Source organism: Spea bombifrons, chromosome 1, assembly GCF_027358695.1.
Source record: "Spea bombifrons isolate aSpeBom1 chromosome 1, aSpeBom1.2.pri, whole genome shotgun sequence".
Lineage (NCBI taxonomy): Eukaryota > Metazoa > Chordata > Amphibia > Anura > Pelobatidae > Spea > Spea bombifrons.
The window spans coordinates 52,125,888-52,146,103 of NC_071087.1; the positions used below are offsets into that span (position 1 = coordinate 52,125,888).

Below are 20,216 nucleotides of genomic sequence, written 5' to 3' on the forward strand. Positions count from 1 at the left end.
AGGGCCGTTATACACTATAACACTGTCCAATGAATAAAAGCCCAATAATAAAAAAACAAAACTTCTTTTTATGAGCCCACTGGGGACATGTAGCATATATGTACAATCAAAGCCATTCATGTACCCTTCCATACGTGACAGATTGTGGGTCTTGATTTTAATTTATTTCATTAATAATCATTAATATTGAAAATCAGTGACGTGGAAGCTCATTCATTAATTAAATCAGCCCATTAAATTAGGCTAGCATTAGAATGAAGCCGGATTAAGATTGTAGCATTTTGCTGGTTAGCACTGTATATGCTTGTGTAACAGTGCAAAACAATATGATCTCGTCATCATATTGTAGCAATGCGTATAGTGCCTTTAACCCTCTCCACATAACTCAATTCATTAATTTTTTTAATACATTGTTGTAAAGAATGAAATATGTTTTGTAATTCAGCACATTCCAAAATTCAAGGGATTAAAAAAAGTCTAAAAGAGCCTAAAAAAGATCTTGCCAGAAAAGTGGGGTTTTAAGGTATTTATAAATATTTTTGCCGTAAAGAATACTAATATTCCTGTAAACGCATTATAAACAATCAATAGCAAAGTTAATTCATTAAACCGCTTTCTGGGCATTTATGAAAGCTTCTGTCAGATCAGTTTACAAAAAAGCTAGAAACTGCAATTGTTTAAAGCCATGACACAAGGGATCACGAAACTGTGTAACACAGTGGGGCAAAATCAGATTTCTGGAAAGGACAAATATATTTCTTGTACCCACTGGGATAACGAAACGAAAGTTTTGGCATAGAAGTTATGTAGCGATTAACATTAAAACCTCTGTTGGAGCTGTCACATTAAAGTCAAAACCATGGGCGTAGGAACCCCTAAAAATCTGGGGGGACAGCATTTCCCCCCATCAGATCCGCACTTTATCCCCATCTCTCACACTAGGAGTCACACTCCTATCATACCCAGGCAGCCAGTACATGCTGGTACAGGGTGGCTGTAAGTGATGTGCAGACCTGGCTGACTTGGCATGATAGGAGTGTGATTGCTAACAGCAATCATAGTCCCATCATGCCTAGGTTCCAGCACTTACACATCCATGCTATCACACACACACTCATTCATATACTCATTCATTCACAGATTCATTCCCTCAATCACACATACTCATTCAAACACCCTCCCAAACCCCTTACCTGCACTGCAGCGCTTCGATGCCGCTCACAGACTTCAGCAGGGGGGCGGCCTCCCTCTGCATTCTCTGGTACTGCACAGAGGAAGCAGGATGTGATGCTATGTCACGTGAACTCTGCTGGGTTCCGCTTCCTCTGTTCAGTACAGAAGACCCTCCCACAGGTAAGTAGCAGGGCTCGAGGTGCGGACCGCGTAAGATCTGTTGCCCTGGCTGCCGATCTTACGTGGGCCGCACCTAGAGGTCTCGCGGGTCGCATTTGCGGCGTTTCTATTGGGGGGGTTCCTACGGCCCTGGGGGGGATTTCTTCATTATCGGTCCCCCCCGCATGAGTTACTGGGGGGGATCTGTCCCCCCTGTCCCCCCCGGTTCCTACGCCCATGGTCAAAACCCATCAATATCAAGAATTACATAGTGAAGTGGTGTGATATAACTCAGTGGTTTAGGTATTCGGTAACGTATTATAGCACTCCTCCCTGCTAAGAAGAACTAAGAAAGTAAACTAACATCTTTTGTTTCATATAACAAGCACATGTTGATGTACAGAGATGGAGAGAGGGAAGGAAAAATCAACCAAAACTTTTCTAACATAAAATAACATATAGGAGAAAACACAATGTAAGTTACTTACGGAAGGTACAAGAACTTCAAGAATGGACAACATGGTATTATCATATCTGTAAACGGGGCTTGTTTTAGCACAAATATCCTAGGGAGCTTGAATCAGGGAGATGCCAAGCAGTGGCATGTCTGTAAACTACCTGCCTTTATAAATATTCCTGTTATGTAGATTGCCATTTTTATTATTGTTTTGGGGGGGCTGCCAAATATCTATTTACAATACGCCATTAGACAGCTTTCAATTGGTTGAGAGTGGGTATGGCCAAACATGACTCACCTGGAGGCTGACTTGGAGGTGCAGAAAGCATGTCATCTGCAGACTCTAGGTCAAACCTGATGAGTTCTCAGATATGTATCAAGGGAGGGCTGGGACCTTCTGGCCAAGAGGGTATCTAAAGCCAGGTGGACCTCAGGCTTACCCTGCACACACAAACACACAGTCTCACACACATGCACTCTAATCACAAAGACTAACATACATTCAAAGACAGACATAAGTATTTTTTAATTATTTAATGCCTAACCTTTCCTAGAAACTTCTGAGAAACTTTAATTCTTGGCAAAAAGCAAAATATATATATTTTTTTAATAATTGATTTTGTTACTTTGTTTTTAAAGTACATATCAAGCTTGGTCAAAAGTAATCACATAAAACACTTTGAATAGGATAATTTACTTATGTTCTAATGCTGATAACTGGCAAAATCTATCTCTGCCAGACAGAAAGCCTTTAAAGTTTCTAGTTAAAATTCAAGAGGCTCTGGTTGCTATGGATGTCAATAATGTCCGTAATTAATTGCATTGTACAAGGTGCACGGTGAATAGTGTATTGCAATTTTGAAAAAGTAACATCACTGAAATTTCTAGACCACCAAGGTGTTTTTTTTTTACTTTGAATGTAGTTTTCATAAAATGATCAATCTGATTTAAAAGCAATACAGACACTTTTCATGCTGGGATTCACAGAAGAAATGTTTCTGCCTCCATGGGTTATTCTGCAGGTAATATACGCCCAAATGCACAACAACACATTGTCAGATATTTTATGCCAGAAAATAAATATATATAGCATATTATTTGTCACAAAAACAAAATTGAGTCAGAGCCATCTTGTTTTCTCTAAAATCACACAAATGGTTATATTATTTTTTAAACTGACAACAAGGAATCCTTAAAGTGTTGTTATACTTTACAAATAGCTCTGGCTTATTCTGCAGAAATGTGGACCATATTACATTCTCCATTTACTCCAATCAAGCAAAATCCAAATCATTTAATTAAAAATCAGTTCTTTTTAGTTAAGTCCATAAAACAAAACACTCACATAGAAGTACTGTACATACTGCAATGTAGAGGTCAAGATGTATAGTGTATAACACAAATACTCACTCCAAAGCTGTGAGCACCCAGACAGATTTTTCTTTTAAATTTACTTTTCTATGTTACGTTGATTCGCCTTGAATAATCTGGATTTAGAGGCTAAAGTTTGTCTTTTCTACAATACCCAACATTTTGAGGAAATAGCTTGTACTTTAGAAGTTACATTCTGCTTTCTCATGGATACCATCACACCTACAGTGTGTAACCTGTGTGTATGTACATCCTGCTAATTGTGCTATATACTGTAAATACAGCACTCTAGATATATTTCAGACAGATACTTAGTACACATATATACGGTTTAAAATACATAATTACCAAACTGACAGAATTAAAATAGAAAAACAGAATTTGACAGCAGATAAGAACTATTCAAGCCATTTACTCTGCCCTTTTTTTTCTGATGTAGAGACTCGGATCTTAATCAGCCCTTGTTCCTGACATTGAGCTGTAAGTAAGGTTCTTAAAGCCTGTGTATTATTGGAAACATTTCAATGATAGCTTTGGGAAGCTTGTTATATTAATCATTTCATGTTGTTACAATGTAACAATTCTCTTCACAGGAAAAAAGGCACTTAAAAAATGCTGAAAATCAAAAAAATAACTTTTCTCATGGTAGAAAATCTTAGATTATTGATTCTTCTTCTTCTTCTCTGGGTGTAGAAAGTCTGAGGTATACCTAACAGTTAAAAAAGTGTCAACAAAGCAACTTTCACCACCAAAGTGGACCAAATGCTAGTTTTTTAGGTTACATTTAAGGTATATGCTTTAGGTCTCAGATGCTGCCTATCACTTAGCTCCATGGCCACTCTGTACCATTCTGAACACCAGCATATCCTGGAGCGCTGGAGACCCGGTGTTCCATAGTGTATATGTGTTGGTTACAAGGGATATCCACAACTTTTAAGATGATTCTGAGCTAGTCGCTATCTTATGTGCAGCCACCTTACATGAAGCTAGCTTAGAATCATCTTGAACATTGTGGATATCCCTTGTAACCAACACATATACACTATGGAACACTGCGTCTAGCCAACACAGCCTCCATAGTGACCTTACTTCACTTGGCACATGCAGCGCTGCAGGATATGCTGGTGTTCGGAATGGTACAGAGTGGCCGTGGAGCTAAGTGATAGGCAGCAACTGAGGCCTCAAGCCACATCTCCTCCTCCTAAGAAAGAGCAGTAGGAGCACTTTAGGGTCTGCCCTAGGAAGCAACAAATTATGATTACGAAGAAAACTAATTTAAGCCAATGCAAAAGCTACTGTAACTGTGTAATCTAAGATATATATATAGATACAGAGAATCAGTCAGTCCATTATAGCTCTTGGCTGTGAGCTGTGCTTCTCACCTTTAAAAATTAATAGGAATGAATTACTCTCTGTGCAATTAACAGGCTCAGGAGGAGTTCCTAATTTACAGAGGAAGTACCATGTACTATATGCTCAGCTAATGCAAAAATAATTTAGTAACTAGCTAATTAATTTGTAATTGACAATGTAATCTTATCCTAGAGACCTTTTTCATCTGGCCGTCTCGCAGTAGCTGTCGGCCTTGGTGCTCTTTGCACTAATCAGATTATCAAAGCATTTAGCACTTTGCCGTGTGTATATGCCATAAGAGCATGGGTTAATTTACTTATAAAAAAAAAAAGAACTTATTTTGATTTTCAAGGATGAGTTCTATAATTCAAAGACAATTAATTGATTTTCCATTACTTCAAATAATGTGTTGAACTTTGATGTCTTAAAATTCATTTGCTTGGGAAGTCAGTAAAGTAGAAAAGCACTGAATATATTTGTTTAATGAATTTTCTTTGAAAAAAATACGCGGCTTCGTTTGTCATAAATAAAGTTAAAGACACTTCCGAAAAAAAATGCTCTGTATGGCTTTGCATTTTTAAACGTCAGGCTGCAGTATATTGTCTGCATTAAAGGGATACTTATATCAATATTTCTACTTGAGAACACTCTTATTTTGCACTGTTGACTTCAGACATGACAGTCAGATGTTGGACAGCCCCAGACTGTTGACCTGCTCACATGCCAAGAGGGCACATTTTGTCCATTAATGTCAAGTATTTAAAGTATTTAAAAGTATTTAAAGTGCTCATAATAATTTTTAGCCAGAGAAACAATGTTACATTTTGTTTTACTATTATTTTGCCCTTGGAGATATCTCTATGTTAAGCCCAAATTTCACTTTGCCAAAATGTATGTTTTCCATTTAAATATACCATATGGAAAAGTTTTATAAAATTGTATTGCTTGTATTTTTTGCCAAATTGCAAGTTGTCGCACTTTAGTGAGTAGACATGTCCAACTCATGGCTGTGCTTACTGTTTGTTCCTGCAAGAAGGATCACCTTGGCCTGATATACTCCATAGATTATGTTGTTTATGTGCATGAGCGTGTATTCTGGTGTAGTATGTACATAATAAGACAATGTCAAGCAAAACATTAGTTTACTGAAGTGGAAGTTAACGGGTATTTTTACTGGAGCGTTGTGGCTTAAACTCTTGGACCTAACCATTCATTTTGAAGGACCAACTCCAGTGCTCCTCTTATTTAAGTATTAGCCAGTTCAGCCCAGTAGACACCCTTCATAATGAATGCTTAAGTTGTTAAATAGTTAACTGGGTTAAAACCACAACTCTGATATACACCTATAAAAATAAATGCATTTTGTACTTTTCTATATTTAAACTTCCAAAAACTACAGTAAGAATGAAAAGACATTTTTATTGAACAGGACTATTGATCCAACTCCCTACAGTAAAACGGAGGCCAAAATTCAACAGACAAGACCTCAATATTAAGTATCAATCTGAACTCAGTAAGAACAGTGAATGAAACCGTTCTCATCCTGATCATTATCGCTGTCATTTTCTACCTTTTCTTTTGGGCTTGAATGTCAAATAACATTCAGGTAAAAAACAAACATTCCCAAACCGAACATGTTCAAATATGTTTTTCAATCTACATAACCAAAAAGATAACTTCTCTCCAGGTTCTAGAAGGAAGATGAGTGCAAACACTCTCTAAGAATTCTTCATGAACAATGGGCTGACATTTACAGAGATTTCATTTAGGGCTTACTGAGCTGAGAATAGTTCAGTAACAGCACATATTAAGTGCTACCCTGCAGTATGTGGTACACTGCTCTTCCACCCCTTTATCCCCATCTCTTACCTTTCTCATCTTACATCCAGTTGTGGGATTATAAGGTCTGCTTTAGTGCTCCCCCATTACTATGCCCGGGTATTGATGCAGAGTGCATATCCCGGTGCTCGGCATCAATTGCCGGCACATAGTAATTAGGGAGCACAGAAACAGAGGTCTGGAGTGACAGACTTTGCTGTGCTGGCAGCAATGTGATTTACCATGGAAACCCCAGAACACGGGGCCCTTGGGCAGTTGGCCAGTGGCCCATACATTTAGCTGGTACTGTGCCATTTGGTCCTTCAGAGGGGGCAAAAGGAGGAGGCAAGGAATAATATAGGAGGGCAATTGCCCCCTTGTAGCGACGCCTATGCATGCAGGGATATGTGTTCAGCCAACACCCACTGTAATTAAATACATTTAAGGGTATTCTACCCCCATTCAATTGCAAAACAGACCATACAAAAACTTAAAGGGACCATATCATAGATAATATAGCATATGCATGTAGCAAATCACTATCACTTACTAGATTGGCCAGAAAACATTAGCAATCTATTGAGGTAATGTGTGACATGTGTATAAGTAGACAAGAAGCACATTTTGTAATAAAGTAAGTGCATTATTACATATTTGGTAATATAATGATAGGACATCATTCAATTGCAGCTGCTGACTTATGAACCGGAATGTATAACTTGCCTCCTCACCATGTCTGGTGTTACCCATTTGTTTAAAAAGTGTGAAATATTATTTCTACTTTCATGCTTTCTCATTTTTTGTAGCAAATATAACTGGATATTGGCTAAAATAATCTAAACATTCCATTTATGTTACAGTGAAATCTGCTTCAGGGAAAGACTGTCACAGCATTTTAGCCACTGCATCTAGATTTGGATTACATTTTGGATAGGGATATGCAAATAGTTCAGGCAGAGGAGGTCTAGCAAGCACCAGGCCGGGAGCCAAGAGCAAATCCAAGTAGCCCCTTTGTAAAAAGCCAAAAAAAACATTTCGCAGACAATTAACTCAACGGCGCGCTCTCCAACACACAGAGAAAATAGTGAACAGAAAAGAAAGCAACATAACTTATGGATGTTAATGCCGCGTAAGGCCATTTGAACATGTGGGTGCCCTGGCGGATATATTGGCTTTGAAGTAAAACGCAACAAAATGTTACTGGCCCCAAATCTTAAAATTAAGATTTTTAATTAAATTAAAACTGCCCCGGGGCAATTGCCCCCTTGCAGGGGTAGGCAGCAACATTATCGGTAAACAACATTTGACTAAATGATCCATAAGCAACAATAGGTTACACAAGCCACGTTTTTTTTTTTAAGATAACAAAACTATTGTAATATACATTTCTCAAGAAGTAGAGGACAACTGTTTCTGAGATTATTCAAAATACCGTAGATGATAAGTGCTTAGTAAGGAATGAGAGGGTTATGCCTGGGAGGATTGGAGCAAGGGCCTGGAGTTAGCTTCTCAAGCTGCTTGATACCACCGGAATAAGTAATTTTTGGCCAGCATACAAACTAATTAGCATGATATGCTTTGCATGCCCTCAGGGAACAATATAAAAGAAAAAAAGTAAACATCTCAAAAATTACCCAGTGAAAAGTAACACTTTCCAACAAGTTTTCAGATCTCTCTCTAAATGAAAAAAGAAAATGTATTTTGTGGAAACAAGTACTATCACGAGACGCACAAAATCTAGTGGTAGTTTTCCTAACAACGTTCCTATCTTGTAATACTAATGGCATGGCTCTACACAAAAGCATTCATGTTTTATTCATATGTTAATATTACATTATTGTTTTTATTATTATTTAGACATAGAATTAAAAGGAAAATAACACCCTTTTGGCCCATCTACTGCAACCACAACCTTAAACCTTATTTGTTCCTTGGTTATGCCCAAACCATCAAAGTTTACATTTTTTTCAATGCTTAGGTTGTATACTTTCAGAAGCAAAACTTTTGTTGGAATCACCAGGACCGAATGGCAATACCCCATACTTACCCGATCTAATGCTCAAGGCAAGATATTTCCTGCAGGACACTATGTGGGCAAAAAAAAACATAGCGTGTGGCCCGCATAGCCATCCATCAGCTAGCCATTAATGTTAAAAGTGCCAGGGCCACCTCGTGTTCACCAGTCAGCCCCCGGGAAGCACTATTAACGCTAGAGTCAGAGCTTTTACCCGAATGTGGAACATGTTTTACATTGTAAATCATTTGTGTGTGTGGGCCTTGTACACACGGAGGATATTATGTTTATATATCATGTATTGTTTGATAGCCTGTGCACCACCACTCTCTAGATATACCAGGTACTTCTTGTATTTTGGCTGCATTGGGTCATTTCAAATTTAGATAATAGATCAAACACTCCTCCATCTCAGCAGCATAGCCTCCATGTTAACTGTTATGTTCTTGACGTGTTCTTAGTTCCCTTATGGAATGTACCTAATGTTACTCAAAAATGAAAGCACAATCTTTAGAATCCAACCTGCGACCCTCCAGCTGCTGCAGGACTACATCTCCCATCCTGAAAGAGCATTATGGGAGATGTAGTCCTGCAGCAGCTGGAGGGTCGCAGGTTGAACGCCCCTGCCCTAGAAGAACGTCACCTGCACTGAACTCATATTTGACACTTTTTGACATGACCCACATACTTAGGGTAGCCATGCATTAACAAGGTAGAGGCTCCCTTCTTCTGCTTCGTTAGACCCAGTCCATCGTCGATATACAAATTGTTTTACATATCTTTTGTTGTCAGATGGAATGTATTGGGTCCTTATTGTATGATCTACTTATTATGTGAACGAGTTAATTATTGATGCTCAGGTCTGAAAATGTCCAATTTGTTGTATTTGCAATGTGATGTTCTGTATTGTGTTCTGTATTGGGCTCAAAATGCATTGTTTTCAATGGGTTTAGGGGCCGCCCATTGTCATTGTTAAGAAAAAAAGCTAGAGTCAGAGCTAGCTTCTAATATTTGCCTGTAAACACAAAGAACAGCTAAAAGTCATGCATATACAAGCTGTTTCCAAACTCAGTAAAAGTAAATGTTTGTATATGAGGGCATTTTTGCCCCCCTACAAATGTCTTACATCATCAATATGGATTAAAAGGAAAGCCTGCTTGTATTTATGAAAAAAACACAATATGTAATTTATGTGGATGGCCTAAATGTGAAAGGTAAATATGGTTAAACAAAATGCTTAAATTGCTTCTGTTCTGAAAAAAAGAAGTCACTACATGACAATTAAGGGTTTCCAGCAAAAATGATGTATCAGATTGCTTACCTCTCCGATGATACTGTTCTTCTGTAAACTCCAAGTCAAGCATGAGATCATCTTCGTCCAACTCACAGGATCCAAGATTATTCAAAACATCCTGTTGAGAGACAATAAGATGTCAAAATTCAAAAGCTAGCTGTTTTGTTTGCCTTGTAGTGGTAGACCCATGTTGGATTGTCAGTGGTCAATTCTGTGTTTAGCCAAACGCATCTCCTGCAAGCCATGGAGCTAGGGTGCGAGGGCAGTGCAAATATATAGAGTGGATTCCACTGAATTAAACTCATTCATGTCACATAACAACTGTTCTCAACTCCCTGCATTGGCTTCCAATTAAACGGCCAACATAGTCAAGGCCCACAGTAGCTGAAAGGGCTCCTCACACCCTATATTCCATCTCGCTCTCAGCCAACGGATCTCTCCTTTTTGCACCCAGAATAAAAACAAAGTCAATACAAACTTTCCAAAAATGTTAAAGACTCATCTCTTTTATCAGGCATTCAGTGAGCTCATCTGCTCATCAGAAACCATTAATTTATATGCCCGTATATTATTATGTCTTATATATTTGTAAAGTGCTTTGAGTCTCACAGGGATATCATAATTTTTATTATAATAATTATTACTATTAAAAAATATCTTGTGATTGTGTATTTGTATATGTGTGTTGCTATCAGTAATAGAACTGCATTACTTAACATAACAAAATATTGAAAATAACAGAAATTTTTGAATTCTGTGTTGCAAATTCAGTACGACATTTAACATTACAAATTTTTCAGCTCCTGCAGCCATCCCATGAGTCTTTTATCAGGTCAATACACAACAAGAGATACTAATTGCAAAACATAATAATAAAACTATCGATAGCACTGACTCTTATGTTTCTAGAACACCGTATTGATTAGAGTATTTACTGCTCTCCAGAGAAAGATCCGACTGAACCCTTGGAACTAACTTCAGAGCAGAGTTTACGAATAACAAAACATAAAAAAAAGAGAAAGCAAAAAATGCTTGCTTCTCTTATACTGACTTGTAAAACCACAATGAAGACCCACACTGCAATTTCAACCATTCACCGAAGGCAGATAAAGACAAAATAAAAAAATATAACACAACTAAATTAAAAGGATAAGAAACAGCACTGCCCTGGTAATATAACAACTGCTTTCTGAATTACTTTTCAAGCTATGTGACCTTTGATTCATTCTAAAATATTATATTAATAAAGTTCTAGTAATTTCTTTGTAAGCTAATACGATAATAGGTTATTAGCTTGTGTGTTACTGGTATACTGTTTTAGCATAATTAAAATTTAATTTAGTATCTTTCTGGATATGCTATACAATGAAATACCTCTGTGAATAGGAACTATCCTCCAGTGGTAGACTGGATGTGGATTTTGAAACCCAAGCAAATGTCTTTTACTTTCTTGTTGAAAACTGAGCCAGGTTTGTCAGTAGGTATAATTAATATAAGAATTAAGGTGGCATAGGTTGCCAGTCACCGAAGCCTGGTATATTTTTTCATTCTACTTAGATTTACAACATAACAAGATTCTATGTGTTCGGTTGGATTGTGGAACCATACAGTACATGACAGGATGACATACGATGGCAGTTTGAGCCTATGGCAGCTTTTACACCAGCGGTACATTATAATGAAACATGGTCCAGCATAAAACAGCACATATTATTCAGCTATTTCATTTAAGGAATAAGCTGTATTATTCCACGTCTATCAGCTCACACAGAAAGTAGTGGAAATGGGGTTTCAAAGTACAGACCTTCAAGCTTGTGGAATGATAAGTATATATTAAACAAGGAATTACTGAAACGGGTTTATGAACTAAGCAGAAAACACCGTACTTAGGGTGGAATTTAGAGCTGAAACAACGAATCGATAAAATCGATAATAATCGATAACGGAAATCATCGATAACGATTTCCGTTATCGATTAATCGAGTGATCAATTCGTTGTTGGAGCACTCGGCTCCTTTTACTTACCTCCGCGAGCGTTCCCCGCTTCTGCTACACGCTCTGCAGTCTCCGCCTTCTTTTAGCTACGTGACGGATGTGACGCGTTCCGGAGGTAAGTATTCTTCATGTCTATGTGCACGGATCGCACAGAGCCACTCGCACAGAGCGAATCGCTCTGTGCGAATGGAGCCACTCGCACAGAGCGGTTCGCTCTGTGCGAGTGGCTCCACTCGCACAGAGCGGTTCGCTCTGTGCGAGTGGCTCCACTCGCACAGAGCGGTTCGCTCTGTGCGAGTGGCTCCATTCGCACAGAGCGGTTCGCTCTGTGCGAGTGGCTCCATTCGCACAGAGCGGTTCGCTCTGTGCGAGTGGCTCCATTCGCACAGAGCGGTTCGCTCTGTGCGAGTGGCTCCATTCGCACAGAGCGGTTCGCTCTGTGCGAGTGGCTCCATTCGCACAGAGCGGTTCGTGAGTGTGGGTGCAGGGCAGAGTGGGGGTGGGGGTGCAGGGCAGAGTGGGGGTGGGGGTGCAGGGCAGAGTGGGGGTGGGGGGTGCAGGGCAGGAGACTGGGTGCAGGGCAGAGTGGGGGTGGGGATGCAGGGTGTGAGTGTGGGTGCAGAGCAGAGTGGGAGACTGGGTGCAGGGCAGAGTGGGGGTGGGGATGCAGGGCAGGGTGTGAGTGTGGGTGCAGGGCAGAGTGGGTGCAGGGCAGAGTGTGAGTGTGGGGGCAGGGCAGAGTGTGGGGGCAGGGCTGGGTGCAGGGCAGAGTTAGAGACTGGGTGCAGGGGCACAGTGCAAAGTGCTGGGTGCAAAGTGCCAGTGCTGGGTGCAAAGTGCCAGGGCTGGGTGCAAAGTGCTGGGTGCAAAGTGCCAGGGCTGGGTGCAAAGTGCAAAGTGCTGGTGCAAAGTGCTGAATGCTGGGTGCAAAGTGCTGGATGCAAAGTGCCAGGGCTGGGGCAAAGTGCTGGGTGCAAAGTGCTGGGTGCAAAGTGCCAGGGCTGGGTGCAAAGTGCTGGGTGCAAAGTGCTGGGTGCAAAGTGCAAAGTGCTGGGGCAAAGTTTCTTGAACAGTAATAGTCCACCTCTTTTCAGAATGTTTGGGGTTATTTTGTTTCATAAATATTGTGTTTGGGTTCTTGTACTTTGAAAATATTGTTTTTTATTACATCATAACAAAATAAGAATGTTAATGTAAATTTTAAGTTGTTTTTTAACATCCAGTTCATTAAATTCTTTTAAATAAACGAAAAATTTGCATATTGTTTTTTTTTATCCGATTAATCGATTAATCGAAAAAATAATCGGCCGATTAATCGATTATTAAAATAATCGTTAGTTGCAGCCCTAGTGGAATTACATTTTTATAGGCAAGGAAAAAATGTATACAAAGTACGGTAATTTAACAGGAATTGCAATTGTACAGGTCATTCACCAACATCCATTGTTGGGAGACCTACAAAATCAATTGAAGCTCTAAGGAGCTAGTTAAGTTGCTTACATGATATAGCCAACTATTGACTGTGCTTAGACAAGATATGCATTATATAGTATTACATTAACTATTGACTATGATTGAACAAGATATCTGTTATATTTATATCTACCAGGGATATAAAAGGTTCGTGTTTTCAATATGTAATAGTTTAAAATGGCAGAGCATATGAAATTCAACATGATGTATTGCAATTGTAACACAAAGACACAAAGTCAGAAAAAAGCATGTTAAATGAAGGAGATTTTTTGGATGTCTTGTATTTACGTGGTTTGTTTGAAATGTCTTATTTTTACACTGCATACAGAATGGAGCTATGGTTATAAGACGATGAAATATCTCACTGCCGTACAGTAAATGTATCTCCCTACTAGTATACTTGGGGATGTAGTGGGTTGCACCTAGAGCCTCTGGGTGAAATACCGCTTTTCAATGGCTATTTTAATTTCTGGACTGGGGAATGGTATTTGATCATGCCCATTCATGACTACCTGGAGCTTTCATTCTTCTAAAAATGAGGCTTTGCAGTGAGGTAGGGTAAGCCATGTGAGGGGTGTCATTAGCCATGCAAGAGCTGTGAAGATAGCATTAAATCAGTGGGGAGTGAAATTGGGCAGGGAGAACACCGCTCCCTTGCCGAAGAGAAAGAGAAGAGTTACTTAGAGACCCTTGGAAGCACTTTACCCGGAGACTCCAAACCAGGAGATTTCCCAGGTAATATCATGCCAAAACACTCCCCAGGTTCCAATGTTTCCTGCCTGCTGCCTACTCAATCCACTTCTCATTATAGTCAAACTGGGGATAGCCCACACCAACATGTGGTTAGACTTACCCCCTTATAACAAGCACAGTCCCAGGAGAGGGGGCAGTCCTATAGTTGCAAAAGTCAAGCTAGGCTTAACCAGACTCTGGGTTTGACACGTTCATGCATTTTCAGTGACCATACTTCTCCAGTATTGACAAGCCAGGACCAGGCAGGTGTTGGGCTAAACTCTACATCAGCTCTCTAAGCTATAGTCACTACATACTGTACATTGTGTACTGAATACTTAGTAAACTAAGTAAATTAAAAGGGTTATAACATAAGTCCAACTTCTTTTACACCACTCTAGCAAGAAAAAGTGACTTCTGTATTCATCAGAACATCAATAAGTGTCACAAACAAGACAAAAAGTAAAACTAAACAGTGGAATTTATTGTTTATTGGGAATAAAAAGTGTAAGCATTGTACAGTTGTGATGTGGACAAACCCAGACTAATTTATTTTAAGAACTGGCATCATAGCAGTGAGGCACAGTGGCAGTAAGCAAAATCTCAGTTGCAGCGTTAATGATTTTAATGTTTTGGCATAGCTTATTGCCAGTTTTATCTGCACAGTTAAAACGCCATGCCTTCAAATTCCATAAGGGTTTGCTGTGCAAACACTTGGAATACAAATGTATGTAAATACAGGCGCAGGGCTATTATTCACTCCGGAGGACACATTATGGGTTTTGTGAGACAAAAAATGATTCAGATATGCCACTTGAGCATAAAAGCACACTGATCTAAGAAGGTAAATAATATTATAGAATATGTATTTATTTAGAGCAGTTGGTAGCAGAATCTGCATGACAAAACAAGAAGCTTTCATTAAAATTTCTTTTTCTTTGGCCAGGACTTTTCAACTGGAAAAATGAGTCAGCCCTTACAATACAACATTTCAACTGACCTACTTCTTTACTAGGCACTCAATAGATAACTTTAGAAGTCTCGATCACAGTAAAAAATATTGCATGCAACAAGTCAGTCTATTAAGTACTACATTATGGATTAAAGTCCATTTATAGTCGAGCAACCCAGTAAATTGACCTTCTGTTCAATAAGAGCTTTGTGATGTACTACTCTGGAACCTAAAACAGTATAATTAACAATAACCACCTAGCGCTTGTCCGTTCCCCCCTGGGGCAGCCATGTTCTAATGATGTTAAATTAAGTGCTTGTGTTCCATAAAGTACATCAACGCATCATCGAAAGACAGGGTCACTTCTTTACACACGGTTTGGTCTTCAAGAATGGACCGATTATTCCATACATTTGTTCTGGACAAAAGACCAATAGGGCTTTTTACTTGGCTGTTAAGCGTGCTTTGGATTTTTTCATTGCAAAAGTGCATGGTACCATTTTAGGATGTCTCAGGTCAGCTGTTCTGATTGTATTTAATCTGAGAGCCAAATCTTTTCCGGAAAATGGAACTCTGGAGTTAATGGGATATCTTGTTGTTTGGCAGGTACACTACCAATTATGTTTTAAGAGCACACAAATTAAAGGCTGTTTGCGTATATCTTCATTTCCTTTCAGAGGACACTGGTGATGGGCATTGACCCAAGTCATTAACGGTTTAGTAAAATTCCTCCATTTGTATTGAGCGGAGATATAAATAATGCTGTGGAGAATACTACCTGCTGTATCTTCTGCTGGATATTCTTCGCAGGACAGATGCTGTTATCACTGCCAAACGCATAAGGGTCTACCTACTATTTCATTTGCACTCTTCTGCTAAAGTTTGGGCAGACATTCAAGCACCATCTATTAATTTGACTTCCCATGTCTTACAATAGCGACCCAGCTTGTTAATTGGAAATGGCACTTGGTAGCCGACCATTTTGTTATAGTAAATCATTTAGCCCAACTGAAGTGACTTCTTTCGCTTAAGGTATTGTGGCAAAGGACACTTTGCTGGGTGCATGTTTGTATTAAGTATGTGTAACGAAAGTAGGTGTCATTGTTTTTTATGCAGTATAAGCAAAGAGGGAAAGAGAGAGTGTGTGAGAGAGTATGGCTGGATATACTTTTATTAATAGTATATATGCTAAGTTTTTTTGTTAAACAGATAAATAGTTTTTTTATGATATTTAGATTGAGTTTCAGGAAAACGTAAATATTTGACTGAATGTGGAGAAACTAGCATTTTCTAATGGCTGAAGTTCTCTCATTCTTCTCCAATGACCTTACAAAGGCTACCAGATCCGATCAAAAACGTAATGAAAAGAGGTCATATAAGGGGCAAGGTAGTATGATAGGACAACATAAATTTGTATGAATACTTCTAGCAACTAAAGTCACTAAAGCAGCAGCCAATCATATGTACGGTAGCAAAATACCAGTGTGACGATAGCATGCATGTGATTGGCTGTTGCTACTCTCATTAATTTCAGCGGGAGCTCACTTCAACTGGGCATATGCAAGGACTCTACTAATGCTCCCTCTATTAATAGAGGCAGCTGGAGGGTTAAATATATGTTTAATTTTCTTATAATAATATACGTGCACAGGACTCCCTGAAGTGCATGAAGGGGTTCTAAAGAATCCCCTCATACATTTGCAGTGTAAGGGGGACACAAAAGCTGTCATATGCATTGAAGTGCATTTAATGGCTGCAGTGTCCCTTTAAGTTGCCAAGGATAGAAGTTCAATGTGAGAAGTTAGGTTTTTTTTATAAGTTCCAGTTCATTTCATTTTTAGATTGAAATGGAGCAGTCAATAGATTTTACATTTATCAGTGTGCAGTTGTGCTTAATAACACACCAGAAAATAAGATTAGATTTAGTTATTTATAGACAGCGCCTGTTTTTTCTGTAATTGAGCGGCCTGTAGTCTGGACTTTATCAATCCACACAATCACAGTCAAACATACTAGTAGCAGAATAAAACAAATAAACAAACAAACAAAAATTAAGTGCTATTTTATCATTGCGATTCTTTTCCAAAGAAAATTGAAGGACATCACTTTATTAATCTGACTGCAAGCACCATTAAAGCAATACTTCTACCATAACCATTTACTTAACATTTCTGCTCGGATTGTTTACAGATATGGTAGGTTTCTAATATACAAACACACAAATATATACTGTATATGTGCTGTATAATCTACAAATATATCACACAGCGTGTGAATAAACAAAAAAAGGCAGGACTTCATTCAAGTGATAGATATCACATATCTACTTATGGGTTATCTTACTAACGCAAAATCTATTGTCTTCTATTAGCTCATAGTAACAATAGAAGAAAATTACAACAAACAGCTATGAAAACCATCATTTGAAGTTAACATTATCATTCGCTCTGAATAGCATTATATTGCCATGACGATTGTGCTTATCAGGGCTCAGATTATAAACTAGATGAATAGAATGTATTACGTTTACTTGTCTGCTGTAAAATACAGTTAGATAGACAGCTGGATATATTTAGGTAAATGATCCACACAACAATCTCAAAAACAATGAGAATTAAAAAAAAAAATAAAAAAAAACCCTCAAAAAATGGCAGGCACATGCGTGGAAAGAACTCCTATTGATTTCAGTGGAGAGGATTGTCAGTGCAAGGAATAAGCAGGGAGCTGCATCTTCTCCTTGAAGTAATCATATTCTATTAACATACAACGGCAGATAAGACCACCTGGTCAGCCTACTTTGGTGAGGCTGTCAAGGACACTAAACTGTCCCTTTCAGAAAAAAATTCTTACAATATACAATAAACCGATGTACTTAAAATAGAATCGATCTATGTGCTACAGCACCTGCATTTGTTTTTGTCAGGCCATATCTAGACATATAAAGAATTAAATACTGTCTCTTCATTTACTGAAAAATACCCCTCGTTTTACAGTATATTCGAGGTCATCTTATAATCCGACCTCAAATAGAGGTCTGACTATAAGACTAAGATTCTGGTCCCCTGTAAACTCTCTCTGGCAACTGGTGGACGTCTGTGCGATGCGCGCAGACAACCTCTGTTGCTGCCCGGCACTTCTATGATGGAGCGCCGGTGTGACATGACCTTCCGGTCCTCTACCATAGAAGCCCAAGCGGAAGTACTGGGCAGCAGCAGAGGTTGTCTACACGCATCACGCAGATGTTCACTGGCTGACCCCACTAATCTAATGACACCTGGGAATCTAAAGCATGGGGGACAAGTCTGGGGATGGATTGGTAAGTCAAGGGGGTAGAGTGACATATCAGGGGGGCAGAGTGGCATATAGGGGGGTATAAGGCATATCTGGGGGGCAGAGTTGCATATCAGGGAGGCAGAGTGGCATATAGGGGGTATAAGGCATATCTGGGGGGCAGAGTGTCAAATAGGGGGTATAAGGCATATTTGGGGGACAGAGTGGCATATCAGAGAGGAATAGTGGCATTTAGGTGGTATAAGGCATATCTGCGGGGGCAGAGTGGCAAGCCGGGGGGCAGGTTGGCAAATAAAATCAAGAAATGCATTTTTCTCAATCATAGTTTTTATTTTAACCCCTTAACGACAATCCCCGTACATGTACGGGGTTGCCGTGCAACGGGTTAACGACAATGCCCGTACATGTACGGGCTGCCGCTAAATAGCTGCATCGCCGCGATCGCGGCGTTTTCGCCGCGATCGGCGGCTTTGCAGCATCCACGGAAGCCTCACAAGTGAGGCTGACCGTGGATCCGGGGAGGGCAGCCCTCGGCAGCCCTCCCCGGAAGAAAAATGGCCGCCGCCGCACCGATCATCAAAGATCGCGGCGCCCGGCTAAAACAGCTTAGGAAGCGATCTGAATCGCTTCCTAAGCATAAATGGTGTTACTGACATGCCTCGATATCGAGGCATGTCAGTAACACTACCCCCCGACCCCCGATCACCTTGTGATTGCTCCGAAGAGCAACCACAAGTGCCATCCTGTAAATGACGTTGCCGTCATTCACAGGATGGCATCAACAATAAATATGAGTTCATAGAGGGTCTATCCAGACCCTCTTGTGAACTCTCGAGCTCCTCCTGCAGGTTGAATGCAGGTACTGCATCCAACCATGCAAGGTCAATGGAGCCCAGCTCACTAATGAGTGATTAGTAAAAAAAAAAAATGTAAAAAAAAAATTTAAAAAATGTTTAAAAAAAATAAAAATAATATGGTAACATATAAAAATCCCCACTGTCACCAAAAAAAAATAAAAAAAATTAATAAGCAAGTCCTAAAATTCTTTATCTTTACAAAAATTCCAGCATTGAAAGAGTTAAAATATTGGCATTACAAATGCCCATAGGGTGTCTCGTATTAAAAAATGCATGAGTTGATGGGGTAAATTGAATTGGCCGGGTTCAAAGGTGTCCCAAATATGGGACATGGGGGCAGTAGGATCAGATGTCTAAATGGCCAAAAAATACACACCTCACAAAGGCGGCCTTTTACCTCCCAAATAACCCAACAAACCCATGCATGTGGGGTATCACTGCGCTCAGGAGATGTTACTGAACACATATTGGGGTGTTGTGTGACACGGACATATACCAGGAGCGATAAATTTATAACTGAAGTACAACGTGTGTGAAAAAAATACAAAAAAAATGTACTACCATAAAGTTTCACAAAGGCTGGTGGTAAAATTAGTGCATGGAAAGGGTTAAATTACCAGCATGTGAAATACCTTGGGGTGTCTAGTTTTTAAAAATATATGACTTGATGGGGTAAATTGCATTGGCTGGCTTCAAAGATACCCGAAATGGCACATGGGGGGAAGAATTACCAGATTTGGAAAAAAAGGTTTTGAAATAGCAAAACGCTACCTGCACTTATTGCCCCATAACGTGCAGAAAAAAGCAAAAAAACATAAAAACATTGGGTATTTCTAAACTCAGGACAAATAGTAGAATCTATTTAGCAGGTTTTTTCATTCGTTTTTGCAGATGAGTAAAAGTTTTTTGTTTAAAAAGTGAGAAAAAGTAATTTTTTAACAAAAAATCCCCATATTTTATCATTTTTTTATAGTAAATTAGATGATATGATAAAATTAATGGTATCTAAAGAAAGCCCTGTTTGTCCTGAAAAAAACAATATATAATATGTGTGGGAGCACGAAATGAGAAAGAAGAAAATCACAGCTAAACAGCAACACCGAAAAATGTTAAAATAGCCATTGTCCCACAATATACTACGAGTAAAAACCCCTATTGTCCTTAAGGGGTTAAAAAAATAGTTTACATGTGAATAAATATTTACTAGTAAAACTTTTTTTCTATAGGGAAGTCTTATGTTCAGAGTTTCTTTTTTTTCTAAATTACTGTATTTATCA

General features: G+C 39.1%; 1 protein-coding gene across 2 annotated transcripts in view; it reads right to left on the bottom strand.

Moving 5' to 3' along the window:
* The window catches only part of CCSER1 (coiled-coil serine rich protein 1), a 352,242-nt gene that overhangs the window by 228,791 nt on the left and 103,235 nt on the right, over window positions 1-20,216 (bottom strand). For both annotated transcript variants that reach the window (XM_053461592.1, XM_053461593.1), the window contains exon 4: window positions 9,667-9,757. In XM_053461592.1, coding sequence (XP_053317567.1) covers window positions 9,667-9,757 — 91 coding nt within the window. The remainder of the gene's footprint in view (window positions 1-9,666; window positions 9,758-20,216) is intronic.